General features: G+C 39.0%; 1 protein-coding gene and 1 long non-coding RNA gene across 11 annotated transcripts in view; one reads left to right on the top strand and one right to left on the bottom strand.

The window, feature by feature from the left end:
- Nucleotides 1–7,063, bottom strand: part of LOC125447375 (uncharacterized) — a 42,238-nt gene extending 35,175 nt beyond the window's left edge. The window contains exon 1 of one of the 2 annotated variants that reach the window (XR_009442978.1): nucleotides 7,004–7,063. This is a non-coding gene — a long non-coding RNA (uncharacterized LOC125447375). Of the gene's footprint in view, nucleotides 1–2,994; nucleotides 3,086–7,003 lie in introns of those variants that run through there. The other variant, XR_007246549.2, reaches the window with a different exon arrangement.
- Nucleotides 7,064–7,295: 232 nt separating this feature from the next.
- pbx4 (pre-B-cell leukemia transcription factor 4) overlaps nucleotides 7,296–16,331 on the top strand; it is a 472,408-nt gene continuing 463,372 nt past the window's right edge. For 2 of the 9 annotated variants that reach the window (XM_059639966.1, XM_059639962.1), the window contains exons 1-2: nucleotides 7,297–8,021; nucleotides 13,570–13,643. In XM_059639966.1, the coding sequence (XP_059495949.1) occupies nucleotides 7,843–8,021; nucleotides 13,570–13,643 (253 nt within the window). In that variant the 5' untranslated portion in view covers nucleotides 7,297–7,842. Of the gene's footprint in view, nucleotides 8,022–13,569; nucleotides 13,644–16,331 lie in introns of all 9 variants that reach the window. The other 7 variants (XM_059639960.1, XM_059639963.1, XM_048521988.2 and 4 more) reach the window with 7 other exon arrangements.

The raw sequence follows: 16,331 nt of genomic DNA, 5'->3' as shown, positions 1-16,331 counted from the left end.
GATGCCCTGTAACAACAAAACTGAAAAGCGAATTTTTTTCATTGGAAATTCCATCTCGTTGAGGAGGCTTCAGGTCAATCCTCAGCCAATAATTTGCTCTGAAAACTCTGTTTATATTTCGCAAGCCATGTCAAACTCCACCACGGCAGCAGGGTCAATCCCAATTCTAAAACTACAACATGCTAAATTTTAAAAGGCTCTCAATGTTCCAGAAAAGAAAAATAGTCCTGTTCCCCCAACATTAATAAATCCTTGCGAAAAATCCAGGATCAAATCTACCTCTTAAGCAAACTCTCTAGTCAGTTCTACCTTTGGCTATAGCCTACCTGTATACCATGTTTTAATGAAAACTGGAATTAGTTTTTGAGATTTATTGCTTATATACATGGAGACTAACCAACAAGGACATTGTGTGAGCAATGGTTGACTTTTTGCCGATGTTTGTCATTATTTTAAACTATTTGTCGTCTCCATCAATCACACTGAATGTCAAGTTGATCACGAATTAAGGTAATCTGCAATCATATTATTTATAAATACAACATTATCTCTCTGTCCTCCTTCACTTCCAGAAAGTACTGATTCCTGCTGGGACATTACCTTGGATGGAAATATTGGTTTTGGATTGAATGCCATGTCCTTACCAGCCAAACTTCACTGTTTAGGGCGTGCAAATGTGCAATCTTTACGTGTGCATATCTATAATTATGGAAGACTGGTACTGTGAGTGGGCATTTCAGTCTAGCCCAATCTAGATCTCATCCAATTTCTCTCTGTACACTGTTAGATATCAGAAGCAGCAATGCTGAAGTCTGCCCCAACCTTCCTCAAGGGTAAGATGGAAAATTGTGGTGGAATAACTGGTGGCCAATTGCTTCTCTATTGCAATAGAGAATGAGGAAAGAACCCTCTGCTGATTTGCGCCATGTCTACATTATCTTTTGGATTTACAGTGATTTCTTTCAACAAGAAAAGTGCAAAGGAGACAGTGCTCATCAAATTCTTATAAAAATTAACACTGGTAATGTGTGCTTGATGCTGATTCTGTCATTGTCTTTTCTCCTGTCCGTGTTTCTAAGGATTGGACCATGTACTTCCATTGCATTGGTCCATGTTTATGGGCAAAGTACTACAGTGATTTTTTTTTTTCATTTACTGCACAGAATGACTAACCAGGAGAGTCTCCTGCTCTTACCACCTGCCATCAGGCAGACTGGAAGGATTTATTGTCTATGAATCAACCTGTTAGACCATGTTATGAACGCACTTTCCTTGGCCAACAAATCCTGGCATGGGACTCAATTCAAAGCTACTGTCCCGGGGTAGGGATTCTTTATTTATTCACAGGATGTGGGCATCACTGGCCAGGCAGCATTTATTGCCAATTCCTAATTGTCCAGTGGGCAGTTAAGAGTCAACCACATAGCTATGGTCTGGAGTCACACGTAGGCCAGACGAGGTAAGGATGGCAGTTTCCTTCCCTACAGGACATTAATGAACCATATGGGGTTTAACAACAACCAACAATAGATTTATGGTCATCATTAGATTCTTGATTCCAGATACTTTTATTGAATTCAAATTCCACCATCTACCGTGGCAGGATTAGAACCCGGGTCTCCAGCACATATCTGGATCTCTGGATAAATATTCCAGCAATGACACCACTAGGCCATGGCCTCCTCACTCTGCCACATGGCTCCATAATGGTGACATGACACAAATATAAGAATATAGTATCAGTTTAGATGGTACTATATTTCAGATGAAGTGTTTAACCAAGAGTCTGTCTGCATGCTAGACTAGATATAAAAGATCCCATGATATGATACTAACAGCAGGGGAATTCTTGTAGCATCCTGGCCAGCATTTACCTCTCAATTGATGCCTCCAAAAGTAGATTATCTGGGCATTTATCTCATTGCTGCTTATAAAACTTGCTGTGGGCAAATTGACTTCAAGGCTCAACTACGGAACAGACAGCTGTGTCGAAAGTGCTTCAATTATTATATTTTGACGAAATGACAGGGTTGACATAAATGACTGCATCTTCTTTCATGTCATATAAACCTAAATAAAATGTTGATTTATTTCCTGTCAGAGAGAATGAAATCCCAGAGCAGCTCATATCATGATCTGAGGTGAATTAAGCCATTAATGAATGTATTAAAGAAAATTATACTGTATCATTAAAAATATTACTACATACCTCTTACCTTTACATTTGTCCTAATTACACATTTTTAGTGCTGCCAAATTCAAGTAATTCAATTCCCAAACCAACACTGATCTTAATGGAAACAGAGCAGAATGTCAGAATTTCTCTTTTTAAAAAGTATGTTCTTTGGAATCTTGCTCCTCCATTTACACTTAACTCGTCCATTAGCTATCTTAACGATGGCATTTTCCTGATTTGCTCTTTCAATGTGTTCCATTGCGGAAGGCCTCATTTTCCTACAAGTGATTCTCCTTAAAAGAACTTTTGACTCTGTGCCTAAATAGGAAAGAGATTTCAGACATTCAACAGAGACAGTAAGAACTGCTGATGCTGGAATCATAGCTAACACCGTGTGGAGCTGGAGGAGCACACACACATTTTTCTGAAGAACAGTCCTGACCCGAAAAGTCAACTTTTCTGCTCCTCCAGCTCCATATGGTGTTATGTTAGATATCCAACAGCAGTGTCAGGCAGTCCCAGATCTTGCATGATCTTCCTGATGTCAAGGAAACCTTATAACCGCCACATGGACCAAATGCATGAAAATAGGATGAGGCTGAGTTGCTCACTTTTCAGCCAGTGCAGACATGATGGGCACAGTGGCATTTATCTGTGCCATAAATCTTTCTAAATTTTCTATGTATCTGAAGAAAAGGATGTACAGGATTGGATGGAAGACAGCACTGGAGGAGCAGTACAAGAATCACTCTTGGGGAAGTTTGGCATGGGTTGAATGTTTTTTGTGTTGTACTGATTCTATAACATGTATAACTTACCAGTTTAACAGTTTAAATATTCCACAGTAGTCTTTTTCTGGCCTCTCTATGCACTGACAATCAGCCCCAAAGATGATATCAAGGATATGGGCCTTCAGACATGTGGAAAGATAAAAGAAGCCTGATTTATTCTCCATAGAGTAGAAAAGATTAAATAAGCATCGATAGACATGTTCAAAATTGAGAGATATATATGGAGTAAATGAAGACAAGCAGCTGATGTTGGTGGAATAGCCAGTGGACATACAAATTTAAGATAATTGGCAAAAGAACCATTGTCAGCTGCAGTTGCTCAGAATCAATCATCTATCAGGCTGAATGAGTCTGCAGATCACTGAGGAGTCAATTTTGGATCCACAAGCTTTTCTGCAGTGGAGACAATGTTGGATGAGGAAATGCAATTCACAGCCCAGGGCTGGCTTCCTTTTCTTTCCTCTGCTGCCACCAGTCGAGTCACTCAGTCCTGAAGTGGCTTGAGCCTTGAGGGATCAGGATGTGCCATGTTGTGCAGAATGGTCAGCAGTTTTCTCCTCCTAATCAGTGGTATCAATGTCTCCTCTTTAGGGTGATCTTCAGCACATCCCTATAGCTATTCTTTTGGTTTCCCATTAAGCATTGGCATGATGAAGAATCAGATGAAAGATGAACAACCTTTGTTTTTCAGACAGTAGCTTGTGATTTTGGAATGTGCTGTCTGAAAAGGTAGGAGCAAATTCAGTAACTTTCAAACAGTGAGATAGAAACATACTTGAAACGGAAGAACCTGCGAGGCAGTAGGGAAAGGACAGGAGTGGTAGAAATCTCTAGTCTTTCAAAGAACTGTACAAGTGCAATGGGTAAATGGTCTCTTTCCATGTTAATAGGACACTAAGACAACTCTGAATGAAAATTAACCAAACCATCCTTCAACAGCTAAAACATGTGTTTTCCCACAGGTTTGCACCTCCCAGAAAGCTTGTTGCCATGTCACCTTCAGTTCCTGTATTCACACTCATCACCTAGCACATGTTTGGTCTTCTTCAGTCCTGATTGGGCCTTAGAGTTTGCAAAGTGTGACAATCAATGAGCTTCCATTTTTGGACCTGGGGCATAAAGACACATCTTCTAGTTCCAAAATCAAGAAATGAGGTTGAATTACACACACCCCTAACCACATTTGTTTCCTCAATTATTTTGGTCAGATGGCCTTAAGCAATTAGCATTCCCTCCCGGATGACTACCTTTCTGTCCCCCGTTATTCACTGCCTGGCAAACACTGGTCATCGAGATGAGCCATCCGAGCCCTGTGAGCATTTCTTTCCCACCACGCATCCAAGCAGTGAGTGTGAATCATATTACTTCTGATCCAAATATCCATCCCTCAACCAACATCTCCTCACAATCTAATTGCTGCTTGTGGGATTCTACTCTGCAGAAACAAGTTGCAGCACCTTCAACAAGGCAACTCCGAATGAAGTGTCAATTAAAAAAACACGTTGGGACACCATGAGATGGTGAAAATCACTAGATAGAGAAATATTTTCTTTTCTCCTCTGTCTTTGAATTCTGTAGAGGCCAGTTAGCCCATTAAGTGTGCACTAACCCTCAAAGAGCAACATTTTCAGAACACCCCCACCCCATGCCTGCATTTACCACACCCAACCCACCGAGCCTGCGCACCTCCAAACTATGGGAGGAAATTACAGCACCCAGTGGAAACCCACACAGACACAGCATGATTATGCAAAGTCTACACAGACAGTCACCCAAGGCTGAAATTGAACCCACGTCCCTGGCACTGTCAGGCAGCAGTGTTAATCACTGCCTCCCCATGCCACCTGACCTGTGGTAGGGGTTTTAGATCTGGTGCATTTGGAGCTAACGCAATGTCTGCTACAATAATTATCACCTATAAACACTGCCCCCACACTACCTGACTGACCAGAATCAATGATTCTACCTTGAGAAAAAAAAGGATGATTTCTCTCACATGCACACATATATAACTGATCATCTATTAAAACATTCTTACAGATGTATGATGCAAAGAGTAGTAAACCAACTTGCATGTATAACAGCTCTCTTCTGGTAACATCATCTTCAGCAATTATGTGTGTCTCTCTCTTCATTTTCAGTGAATCCTTTCACAACCCACTTACTGCATCAACATTATGATAATTAAAATAGGGCGCTCAAGGAAGATAACAGTGAAAGCCAAACAACCTGTAATAGAAACTCCCCTCTCAGACATTTGTGCACCAAGATTGAAGGGGAAAACTAAATATAACATATAATCTGTGTTTGTCTTTTTTCACAGCAGAAGAGATGCAGTGGAATTATCTAAATGGAATATAGATCAGTGACAAGTGATTTATTCAATGGAGCCCATTTGAATAGTGACTGACATATGTCGCTATGCTGGGACTGGTTTATAAAGCTAAATGAGAACAACTCACTGGTTTAGTTCATACAAACCACCCATGTCTGACATGTCCGCTATTGCAATCTGTATATTCTGGTAGAGATTTTACATTTGCTGCCTTTACAACTAATACAACTGCCACCACAAAAAAGTGTGGAGCTGGATGAAAACAGCAAGCCAAGCAGCGTCTTAGGAGCACAATAGCTTTTGTGCTCTTAAGATGTTGCTTGGCCTGCTGTGTTCATCCAGCTCCACACTTTGTTATCTCGGATTCTCCAGCATCTGCAGTTCCCATTATCTCTGCCACCACAATAACTAGCACTTTGAAACATTGTAGCCATATTATCTGACTGGCTAAAGCTGGTGATTCTACCTTTAGAAAGAGAATAATTACACACACACACAATTTTCCCCGTGTCTGTGTGGGTTTCCCCCGGGTGCTCCGGTTTCCTCCCACAGTCCAAAGATGTGCAGGCTAGGTGGATTGGCCATGCTAAATTGCCCGTAGTGTTCAGGGATGTGTGGGTTACAGGGGGATGGGTCTGGGTGGGATGCTGCATGGGGTGGTGTGGACTTGTTGGGCTGAAGGGCCTGTTCCCACACTGTAGGGAATCTAATCTAATATGTATATTTAACTGGTCATCAATTTCAACATTCTCACATATAAATGCTGCAAATAGAACTAAGCCTACTGAGAACTAAGCTACTAAGAAAAAGGAACTTGTATACCAAATAGCTCTCTTGAATTATGAAGAGAGTCTTGGTAAGCTGAAGTTGTTTTCCTTGGAGCAGAGAAGTCTGAGGCGAGATCTGGTTGAGGTATACAAAGTTCTGAGGTGTATAGACAGAGTAAATGGTAAAAACATTTTTCCCTTTGTACAGGTTTGAATAATCTGGGGCCACAATTTTAAAATAAGGAACAAATGGTTTAGAGGGGACTTTGGAATTTTTTTTCACTTAGAGGGTTGTGGGTATCTGGAATGCACGGCCTAAAAGAGTATTAAATGTGTCGAGAAATCCCACGGCTAAGACCTGTTTGGAAGAGGACTTGAAACTCCACTGCATACAAGGCTATGGGCAAGGTCTGTTAGTTGGTGGTAGTGCTCCAAGCTCTGGGCCAGAAGATCCAAGTTCAAGGTTCACCTGCCCCAAGCACTTCTGAAGAACTGGGATTTGAGTAGATAAAGTTTTATTTTAGAGTAGGTAATTCCTTTTCTAGATGTGATGTCATTAAAATTGGTGTTAAATAGTGAGGAGGAAAGCTTTAGATTAGAGGACCACTTTAGACGTTCTGAACGTGGCATATGGAATTTAATCTTGAAAAGTGTGAGGAAGACTCACAAGATAAGGGAGTACATCTCAAAGACTAAGAATCAAGTGCTGAAAAAAGAGATGAGAACTACGGATGTCTGACGACCAGTGCTGGCACAATGGGCTGAAGAGCCTCTTTCCACTCCGATTCAATAATGTTTCCTGGCAATTGCCAGATTTAAATGAATAAACTCTTCGCCCGCAGTTTGTCACTATAAATATGCGCACGTCAGTCAAGAGCTTAGTTTTCATAAACCATCACTCAAACACCGCGCATTCTTTCAACCTGCCACTCACCAGCTTTGGAAGACATCGAGCTCACCAGTGGCTCTGCAAGAGGGGGTGGATCATCACCAGGCGACCGCCAATCGCGGCGTCTCACGCCGGCCGTCTCCTAGCAGCTGGGCCGCTGTCAATCAGCAAGATGCGCCGAAAACGTGCGAGCGTGGGGGTGGGCTGGGGAAGAGAGGGGCGTGGGAAGTGAGGGGCGGGGGCAAGAGTGAAGGAGGAGGGCAAACTCAGCCTTCCATTCCTAACCCACCCTACCCCAAATTCCACGCCCCCCCCCCCGCAAACAACCCAACGCGTCCAGAGACTGTGGAGAAGCTGTCCATCAAAGCCGAGCCCGGAGGAACCATCCAATGGGAGTGGAAAGAGGGGCGGGAAAGTTCACCAGCCGTCACTCGTAGCAACGGATCGGCCAATGGGGTGAGAGGATGTAAGGGGTGGCCGGGACGGGGAGGTGCTGGAGCGCATCTCCCTCTCTCTTTCACCCTCTTCCCCATCTGCGGCTCGAGCGCCGTCAAAACAGTCGCGAGCGAGCGGGAAAGAGGGGGGAGTTGAGCGGTGGCGGCGACGGTTAAAATTCAAATCGCTGCAACGTCGGGCTTGGTGTTGGGTGAGCCAACCCCTGGAGGACGTCCGATCTATTATTATTGAGAAAGAAAGAGGGGAGGAAAAAATTGATCTTTGGATTTAAAACAAGAAGATCAGTGACATTTCCAGAGGGGAGAGGAGTATTTTTCTAATTTTTTTTCCCCTTTCCCCTCTTTCCCTCTTCACACCCTGTGGACTCTGTGTCAGGGTCTTTTGTGTGTGTGTGAGAGATTTTCTTTTCATTTTGTGGCCGGTGTGTGATGGAGGACCAGTCCCGGCTGCTGCAGCCTCACCCCGGGGTGGCTCTGGCGGTGCACTCGCTCCCTCCTCACTCCCAGGCGGACGGAGGCGACCCCGAGGGACGGAAACAGGACATCGGAGACATCCTGCAGCAGATCATGACCATCACTGACCAGAGCCTGGACGAGGCTCAGGCCAGGTCAGTACACGCTCCTTTCACACCGTTTCCCCTCCCTCCCACAGCCTTGGTCTCCCAACAGCACCCCTCTACCAACCCCGCCTCTCCAACTTTAGGAGTCAGTTTAAACAGGCACATTTCACACAAATAAATCTACATTCCTTTCTTTTTTCTTTCCACCCCCACACCGCCAAGCCACCCAAAATCAAAATCAAAGCAGCATCTTCACAGAAGCAAAAGAAGAAAGTTTGCCTTCCCAATCCTTTAAGTCGTGTTCAACTTTACCCATTCTACTTTATTCAAAGAATGATACCCTCCCTTTTTGTATGTGTGCGTTGGTCACACCTGCATTTTATTCAGAAATCTGTTTTTTCCGTTAATTCCACGATCGCTTCATCTTCTGAAGGGGGAATGAAAGAGATCATCACCCACCTAAACCCCCAATATGAAAGAACTTACAGCCTGACTGTCACACAATGATTTAAACTTAGATGGTTGCAGTTATGCTTTGTACAAAAATGCCTACAAATAATATTGCCTGCCCCCTCAATCCCTACTCCACCAATGTCCAAAAGCTTGTGAATGAATGCCCTTTCAATTTGTGTATTTATCACTGGGGTGTGTATTTATCACTGGGGACTCATTTTTGGCTCATGCAACATCAAAATCAGTTTCTAAATAATAACCAAAAATAAATCTCAGTCATCTTAAGCAATACAAGAGTGTGATTTTAGATCCTCTTTCAATGAGAGAGGGGCACTAAAATGTTTACATCGCTTGCAGAGGGTGGTTATTGGGTCCAGTTGCATCCATAACTAAAATGTTTAGCCAAATACTAATTAAATTTCTGTTTGACTAATGTGCCTTTTGACCTTTTAATCAAGTTGTCTAATGGGTTTGAGAAGGAGGATAGCAGCAGGCAAACAGCATCTTCAGCAATTAGCAGTGTTTTGTGATATAAAAATTGTTTGGAGCTGCAAGTAAATGGGAATGTCGACGAAATGTACTTTGTACAGAGTTCCCAAGGGATTGAAAGAAAGCATATAGAACCAGAGTAAAAAGTTTCTTAAGGCACGCTCTTGGCAACTGTAATTTGTTTGCAGTTTGAAAAAAGCTGAATAAGTTGCTTATTGCAGTGAGCTGATTGTTTTGGTTAAATTGGAAGGTTTTGTAGTGAACAGTAGTGAATTTAGCTTCATGAGAATTTTACAAGAAATGTAAAATTGAGTGTTTTCAAAAGTGAAAAGCCTTTTAGGTGCAGTCTACTGCTCGAAATGAAACAACCATTTATTTTTCTGATTATTGCAAACAGCTAATGATAATCTATACTTTAAAAAATCATCTTATGTTTGAATTATTTTTCATTTATAGTTTTTATTTTTCCACAAGCAAAACAGAGTTATATCTTTACTTTTGATGATGCCATTTTCGTTCTGAGCATTTTGCTGAATGTTTTGTCGAACTGTTGTGAATATGAAATAAATTTGGACCATCTGATTATAATCGTTCAGAGAATGTATACATTTACCATCTTTCCATCCATTTGTTTCACTCATTGTATTTCATTCCAATTATGAGCAGCAGGAAACAAAGGAATTGTGAAGAATTAAGCAGTTACGATCTTTCCAGGTTTTAGCTAATTTGTGGATTTGTGCGTCAAAATTGCAGGTTGCCAAACTTGGTGCTATCACTACCAGTCATTTCGAATTGACTTAAATAGATTTTAAGTAGTGGTTCAGTTAATTCGAGATGAGAGAAACAAAGTTGCCAGTGAGCTCTTTGATATCACTCAGTAGTGCTAGGTGATTTTATTAATAAAGCACTATTTATGTCTGTGTTCATACTGGAATATACTATTTCATACTAATTGCACAATGATTTAAATGAGCACAAAAGTACCAAATGAGTTCATAGATTCTTTCCTGCACTTTAATCCCTTTGGTTATATACTGTAAAGACTAATTAATTGATCACAAATGGTAATAAACATACAGTATAATTAATCTATTCATTAACTTCTATAGACCCAGTCAGCATTAGCACTGTGATTGGATGGGTTGTGAGATTAAAGGAAAGAAAGTGAAATGGAGCTATGATCAAAGTGAAATGAATGAGGCTTTGACATAGACCCACTGTTCTGATTGTATTCCATAAAAAATTGAGAAAATTGTAGTATCACACTATAAGTATACCATGTCATTTATTAAAAGCTAATTAGTTTGTTGAGCTGTAAGCATGTTGTGAAAGACATTGAGCTCAGGCTTAACCCGGCATTCATATTGCAATATTTATAAATACCTGGCTAATTTTTAAAGTAAGTTTTTTGTGACACTAAATTGTGAGCTATATCATTGTGGATTATTTAAATTTAAATAAAATCAAGCAGTAAAATATAGGATTTCAGGTTTTGAAAAGTTGTTTTTGACAAATGTTGGTAAACATTGAAAGCCACTGTATTTTTTACGTTTACTTTTGGAAGGCACAAACTGAATTTATCTTGATCCCTAATGTAGTGTCCTGTTGGATTGTTTATAGTTTACCTTTAAATTGGTTTAAATGTCAACATTGTATGTCATGTTTTCTGTTACCTTCTTTGAATGACCTGCTTTATGTCAGATACTTAAGCAATAAAATATTGTTTTTTTTAAAAAAAGGAATTATTTAAATCTTTCAGTTGGACTGTATTAACATTAATTTAAATGTAATATTTCTCTGGATTTGTCTTCATGATTGGTTATGTATGAATAGGGTATTTAATTTCTTGCCATAAGTTGTTAGATGTGCTATCTTCATTGGTTAAACAAAATATATGCGTGACTTGATTTAAGATTACGTGTTTTTATCCTGTTTTTGTATATGCGTGAAAAACATGTTTTTGTATCATGATCTGATTACATTGTATTGAAAATGATTTTGAATTCTGCATATTGAGATCATGAAAAGATCCTAAAAGATTTGGCATAAGCCTCCTCTGTTTAGGCAGATAGTGTCTTACGATAATTTTTATCCCTTCCATGGTAGCAATAAATAATTATTTTGCTTAGAGATTTTACCACATTGTAGTTAAATATTTATAACCGAAGATTACTAACTACACATTATTTAAAGAATTTTGGCTGAAGTACTTAACTGAAATGTATTGAAGAAAATGTCAGTATTCCTAGTAGTGTACTAGGAATTCAGTATTTCTAATTAATTTGATAAATAGGAAGGCTGGTTTTGATGTTTGCTTTTACTTGCTTCTGCCTAGTTCCCTGTTTCAAACTGAATTCACCCTGAAACTTAATATGAACTAGTCTATTTCTGTATAATAATCACCAGCAGCTAGTCTGTTATTTATTGTCAGTATCTTCGCTTTGATATTGCTTAACGTTATAAAGTGGAGATTGAACCAGTTACTGAAAACAACGCTAATGAGTAAATACTAGGGCAGTTTCAGTGGCTGACAACTGTTACCCTTCAATCAAACTGAGCGGAACACTTGTGTGTGATATCCGACTAGCTTTCTTGGAGCTGGGTTTGTTTATTTATTCATTAATGTTTATTTATTTATCTGTGTATCTATCGTATTTATTTACACTGGCATTTTTTTGTACTGTTGAATTCTTTCGTTGTCTGAGGTTGTCTGTCTATCCTCAAAATTTACGTGCGACACACAACTGACCTGAGGTGATTGGTCTTACAAAATGATAATCTAGTGCAAGCACACTTAGTTGCAAAATTTGAGAAGTTGCAGTGGAAGACTATTTTTCGGTACTTTGCAATTGTAAATTCAAGATTTACAATCTGGCCGATTTAAAGCTTATTTTAGTTTACAGCTGCAGTGTGATTTTTGTGCTTGACTAACGAAATATGGATTGTTGTTTAGCTTCTAATTTACTTCAGGTTTTTATCTTTACTTCTGTAAAGAATTTTCATCAAACAGCATGTTTAGTGCCCTTTGTCTGACCTCTTTCGCATTCAAACTACAGTATTTCAAAGCTATAAAATACAAATAGAAACATTGAAATTATTATTGGCATCTTTTCAAACTCTCCAGTAACTGTTATTCTTTAGATGTTAAATGTCATTATGTTTTTGCATTTGCTTTGGCTAAAATATTGGTATTTCTCATTTAATTCTTTTATCTATGGTTCTGGAAGAAGACTGCCTTTAGTGTAGAACTCCTAATGAATGGCACTTTGAGCATTTAATTAAATTTAATTGACAATAATGGTTTCGAAATAATTTTACTTTTATCAAATTTTAATGGCCCGATAGTATAAGTACTTGCTTCTGTAGTTAGTTATCTAACGTTTCCAGTTAAAATTTCAGTGAACTGTTTTAAAATGTGTCCTACGCGTGTCGGAATATGCCAGCGTTGCACGCGTTCTGGAACGCGACTACAGTCTATCGGTATACTCAACAAGGATAAGACTAACTGATGTGATTTATCGTAACATAGACACTGCAGTGGTACGAAAGGCTGTTTGAGTCTTGGAATTTTACATTGTTACCCGCACTCTAAAAGTAAAATGTTCATTCAATCTTTGATAAATAAAAGGGTGAATGATTCTAATCGAAAGGTCATGGGTTTGGGTATGTAGTCAAAAATAGGCTTTTTGCTTCAATAAATATTGTGCATATTGATGTTAAGATATTTCATTAATTTTGATTATCCCAATTCTTTAAGAATACCTTTGCACTTCAAGGGCTTTAAACTCAGTACTGAAGGTGTCAACGGTACACAGTTAGGACAAATCGCACCAAATGGAATACATAGCTTGAAAAGATATATGGCGAATTAAGAAGTTGGATTACAGGGTATTAAACTTTCCAACCCTCATCTAAGATTTATTTTTAGTAGAAAGTTTTAATCTATCGCCTTTCATTTAGCATAAAATAACTAAACCGCTGTAATGATCTTCAGCCCGAACGTTACCTACACGTATACATATATCTTAATGTATAAACATATATTTTAAGCAATGGATTAGTTCAACTGCCGCTTCATTATTGAATGCTCATGAAACTCTGCAACTGACGAGATGAAAATGTTTGAAAATAACAAGCTTGTGAGGTTTAGAGGCGGTAAATGAGGTCCACATCCTTGGAAATGTAAGATAATGAGAAGCGCTAATAAAGAAAAAAAGTATTAATATTTTAGAGTAGAACAACTCCATGCCAATACAGTGTTTTAGCGTCTCCAAGAGATTGTTAAAACACTTTTCATTGCGCGCTCGCTACAGCTTTTGTTGAAATTTATGGAGTTTTGCAGTCCTAACTGCCTGCTGTGTATCGAGATTTAAAGATTTAGGATCTGTTTTCACCGAGAGTCTAAGATGTTTTAATGTCTTTGAATATGTGAAATTTGGGAGTCATTTCCTGTCGTTGAATATTTTCAGATCCAGTCGCTGTCAGTTGCACAGTCTGGGAAAGCTTGCTTGTTATTTTGAGTTTAAATGCTTTACGTTGTTGATTTTCCCAGTGTTGTGGATTCTGATTGTGTTTTGCCTGAGGGGAACTCGGCATTTGCTGTTCTCACTCTTTGTAGAAGGAGATCCTAACGTGTTTCTAATTACTTTTGCAGAAAACATGCGTTAAACTGTCACAGGATGAAACCGGCCCTCTTCAGTGTTTTATGCGAAATCAAAGAAAAGACAGGTACCGTCTAAGAAAATCCGCTCAAAGTCATGCGCGAGTCAGAGACAGAACCTCCCTAACTCGCCATGTTAATACGATCAAAACCTGGGAGTCCGGAGCGGGCAGGCGCCAGCTATATGTCAGCCGGGCTGGGGCGGACCCACCACTTACGGCCCCTTTAGCAGATATCTGGCTTTTTCCGCTGTTTAGCTTGTTTTGTCTTTCTTGCCTTTGGTTTATGTTTTTTCTAAACGACGTGATTTTGACGAAATCGGGTGAAGTAATGTTTTGAGCAAAAGTGCCACTGCGACTTTCAGTTTGTTGCCTTCTGAATTCAATTATGTTGAAATGAGTTATACGTACTTTGTGATTTATATAAAAACGAAAATGGTGTAAATAAAATTGTGTAAATCTTTCATATGTAGGCAATAGCAAAATATCAAAAAAACCATAACGCGTGAAAGTGGAACCCTGTAAAGCATCGCTGGGCTGAAAATGGCAGAGCTAGGAAGCTTTGTATAAGCACAATAGCAGCAGAAATGTCAAGACAAAAGCATCCCCGTTTCCTTTTTAATTGTCTGACGATTAGGAATCACTTCACAAAGTTTGGGCCTTTTATCTGTTCTAAAGAATGTTAATGAGTCTATGGAGAAGTCTTTTTTTATTAGTTTGGGGAAGGAGCCAAAATAAAGGCGATTGAATTGCTATTCTCAGGCATTGTTTAAAGACTTTTAAAAGATCACGGTTTTTCAAAAAAATGGTAAAAAGAGAATAACTGCTATGCCCTGTGGAGAAAAATATTTACCTGTCTTACTAAATGTGATCTTTAAGACAGCATTTGTGAGATTAACGTAGGTCAACTGTGCTGCTAAGATAAATAATATTGAAAGGAACCAACCATTTGTTTATATACAGTTGAAAATATCTGAAGATGTGGTCACAATTCTAGGGGTCATTTGAATTTTTTGCAGGAGAGCTTCAGCTGATCTAATTTCAACCTAAATGCATACAACCTAAAAGCCTAGTTTGAGAAGAATGTCAACATTGCAAAATGTCGGATAAATGTAGCCAAGATCTGCATGTAATAGGCTCAGAAAATTAATTTACGTTGTATTTGATATGAGTTGTATGTGGAGACTTGTAAGGAATACTGCAGAATTGACCTTTAAAAGTTTGCAATTCTAGTTTTTTTTCACAAGAGATTTTTTGGCTACTGTATTGGACTGGAATTCTTTTGTTTTCAAAACACATGGATGTGCCTTTATTCAATCAATATCTCGCTTTTTGGATTTTTGCTGTGTTGTATGAGTATTATACTGCTCATTGTTTCATTTCATTTTTTTCAAGTGGCTGAATTTAGACATGATCCGTCATCATTTACAGTATGGAATAGACTTGTACACTGTGAAATACTTCCGGATGTCTTGAAGCAAAAGCATTTACTTTAATGGAATAAAACATTAAAATAAGTTAATTTTCTGCTGCAGAAATTACACATCCTAAATCAAACTGGCTGCTGCTGTTTTAGTTTTCCAAACCTTCACCAGTAAGCTGAAAAGGTGGAACATTTGCTGAAATGTTGCATCACCTTCATCTGTGACACCTAGAGTTGTCAGCCTGCAGGAAATTTGGTTCTGCATGTCTGACAATTTCACCAATACATTCTAAATTTTTTCAGAATTCCGGTGGAAGAAATGAAATTTTAGCTGAGAGTTTTACCATAGTCTTTCAGTTCTAGTGTCATATGGTATCTTTCGTGATCGTATATACAAAACCAACCTTCCAACAAATGGATTCGATATTCACCAGCAATATGATGTGATGCATGTCTTCATTATTCAGCCTAACTGGCTCATTTGAAAATGGGTAGTGGTCAGCCTGAGTGAAGTCATCCTATTGCTGGCCATGACGAAACAAAGCTCATCAGTTTTTTATTTAATGTGGAAGGAATATGTTAATAGTTGGTGCCTTCACTAAACTAAAATAATCTCTATCCATTACAATGTTTTTCTGCTGATTTCAACTGATTCTCTACCTGAAAAAAAGAAGTTTCATGCAGTGGAAGGGCTTTAGTGCCTAACACCTTTTGTGACCTGGGTTCAACTCTTACAGATTGCTGCAGGAATGTGATGTGAAATGCGTTTTTGACAGTTTTGAATCAAGTTCCCGATGAAACTGAATCAACAGTAAACAGCAACCATTACTCAGCACTAATCGGTAATTTTGCTCAAGGCTGGTATGAGAAGTGGAAAAAACATTGTGGTGCGAAAGGGCATGTATGTTTGAGTTTGAATCGAAGTCACACTAGTCAAACTAATTTCACTTTTACTGTACAGAGGTCAAGGATGCTTGATGCTGGAAACTGATGGTGAAAAAGTGTTGCATTTTCTGGCATTGATATCCACCATCTTGGTGAGCACAGAATTCACATACAATTTTAAAAATAGTCTTACAGTAAGTTGCACTGTACTTATGGGTTAAGCAGTACTATCAATTGTAGGAGATTCTAGTAATCTAAAAGGGAAATCAAAAATATTAGAGCTATGCAGAAGGTTTATCAGATTGCATGATGGATGATATCTGTTCAAAATGGCATCCTTATTTTTATTTGCTGAATGCTGACAAATCTACACTATTCCAACAATGCTGTGGTATTGGGTCAGGAAAGCCAGAAAATCCCAGATTTTGTCACTGAGTGACACAGTCTTA

Source organism: Stegostoma tigrinum, chromosome 35, assembly GCF_030684315.1.
Source record: "Stegostoma tigrinum isolate sSteTig4 chromosome 35, sSteTig4.hap1, whole genome shotgun sequence".
Lineage (NCBI taxonomy): Eukaryota > Metazoa > Chordata > Chondrichthyes > Orectolobiformes > Stegostomatidae > Stegostoma > Stegostoma tigrinum.
Note: the sequence above shows the minus strand (reverse complement) of the source record. Positions and strands in the feature narration are given on the sequence as shown.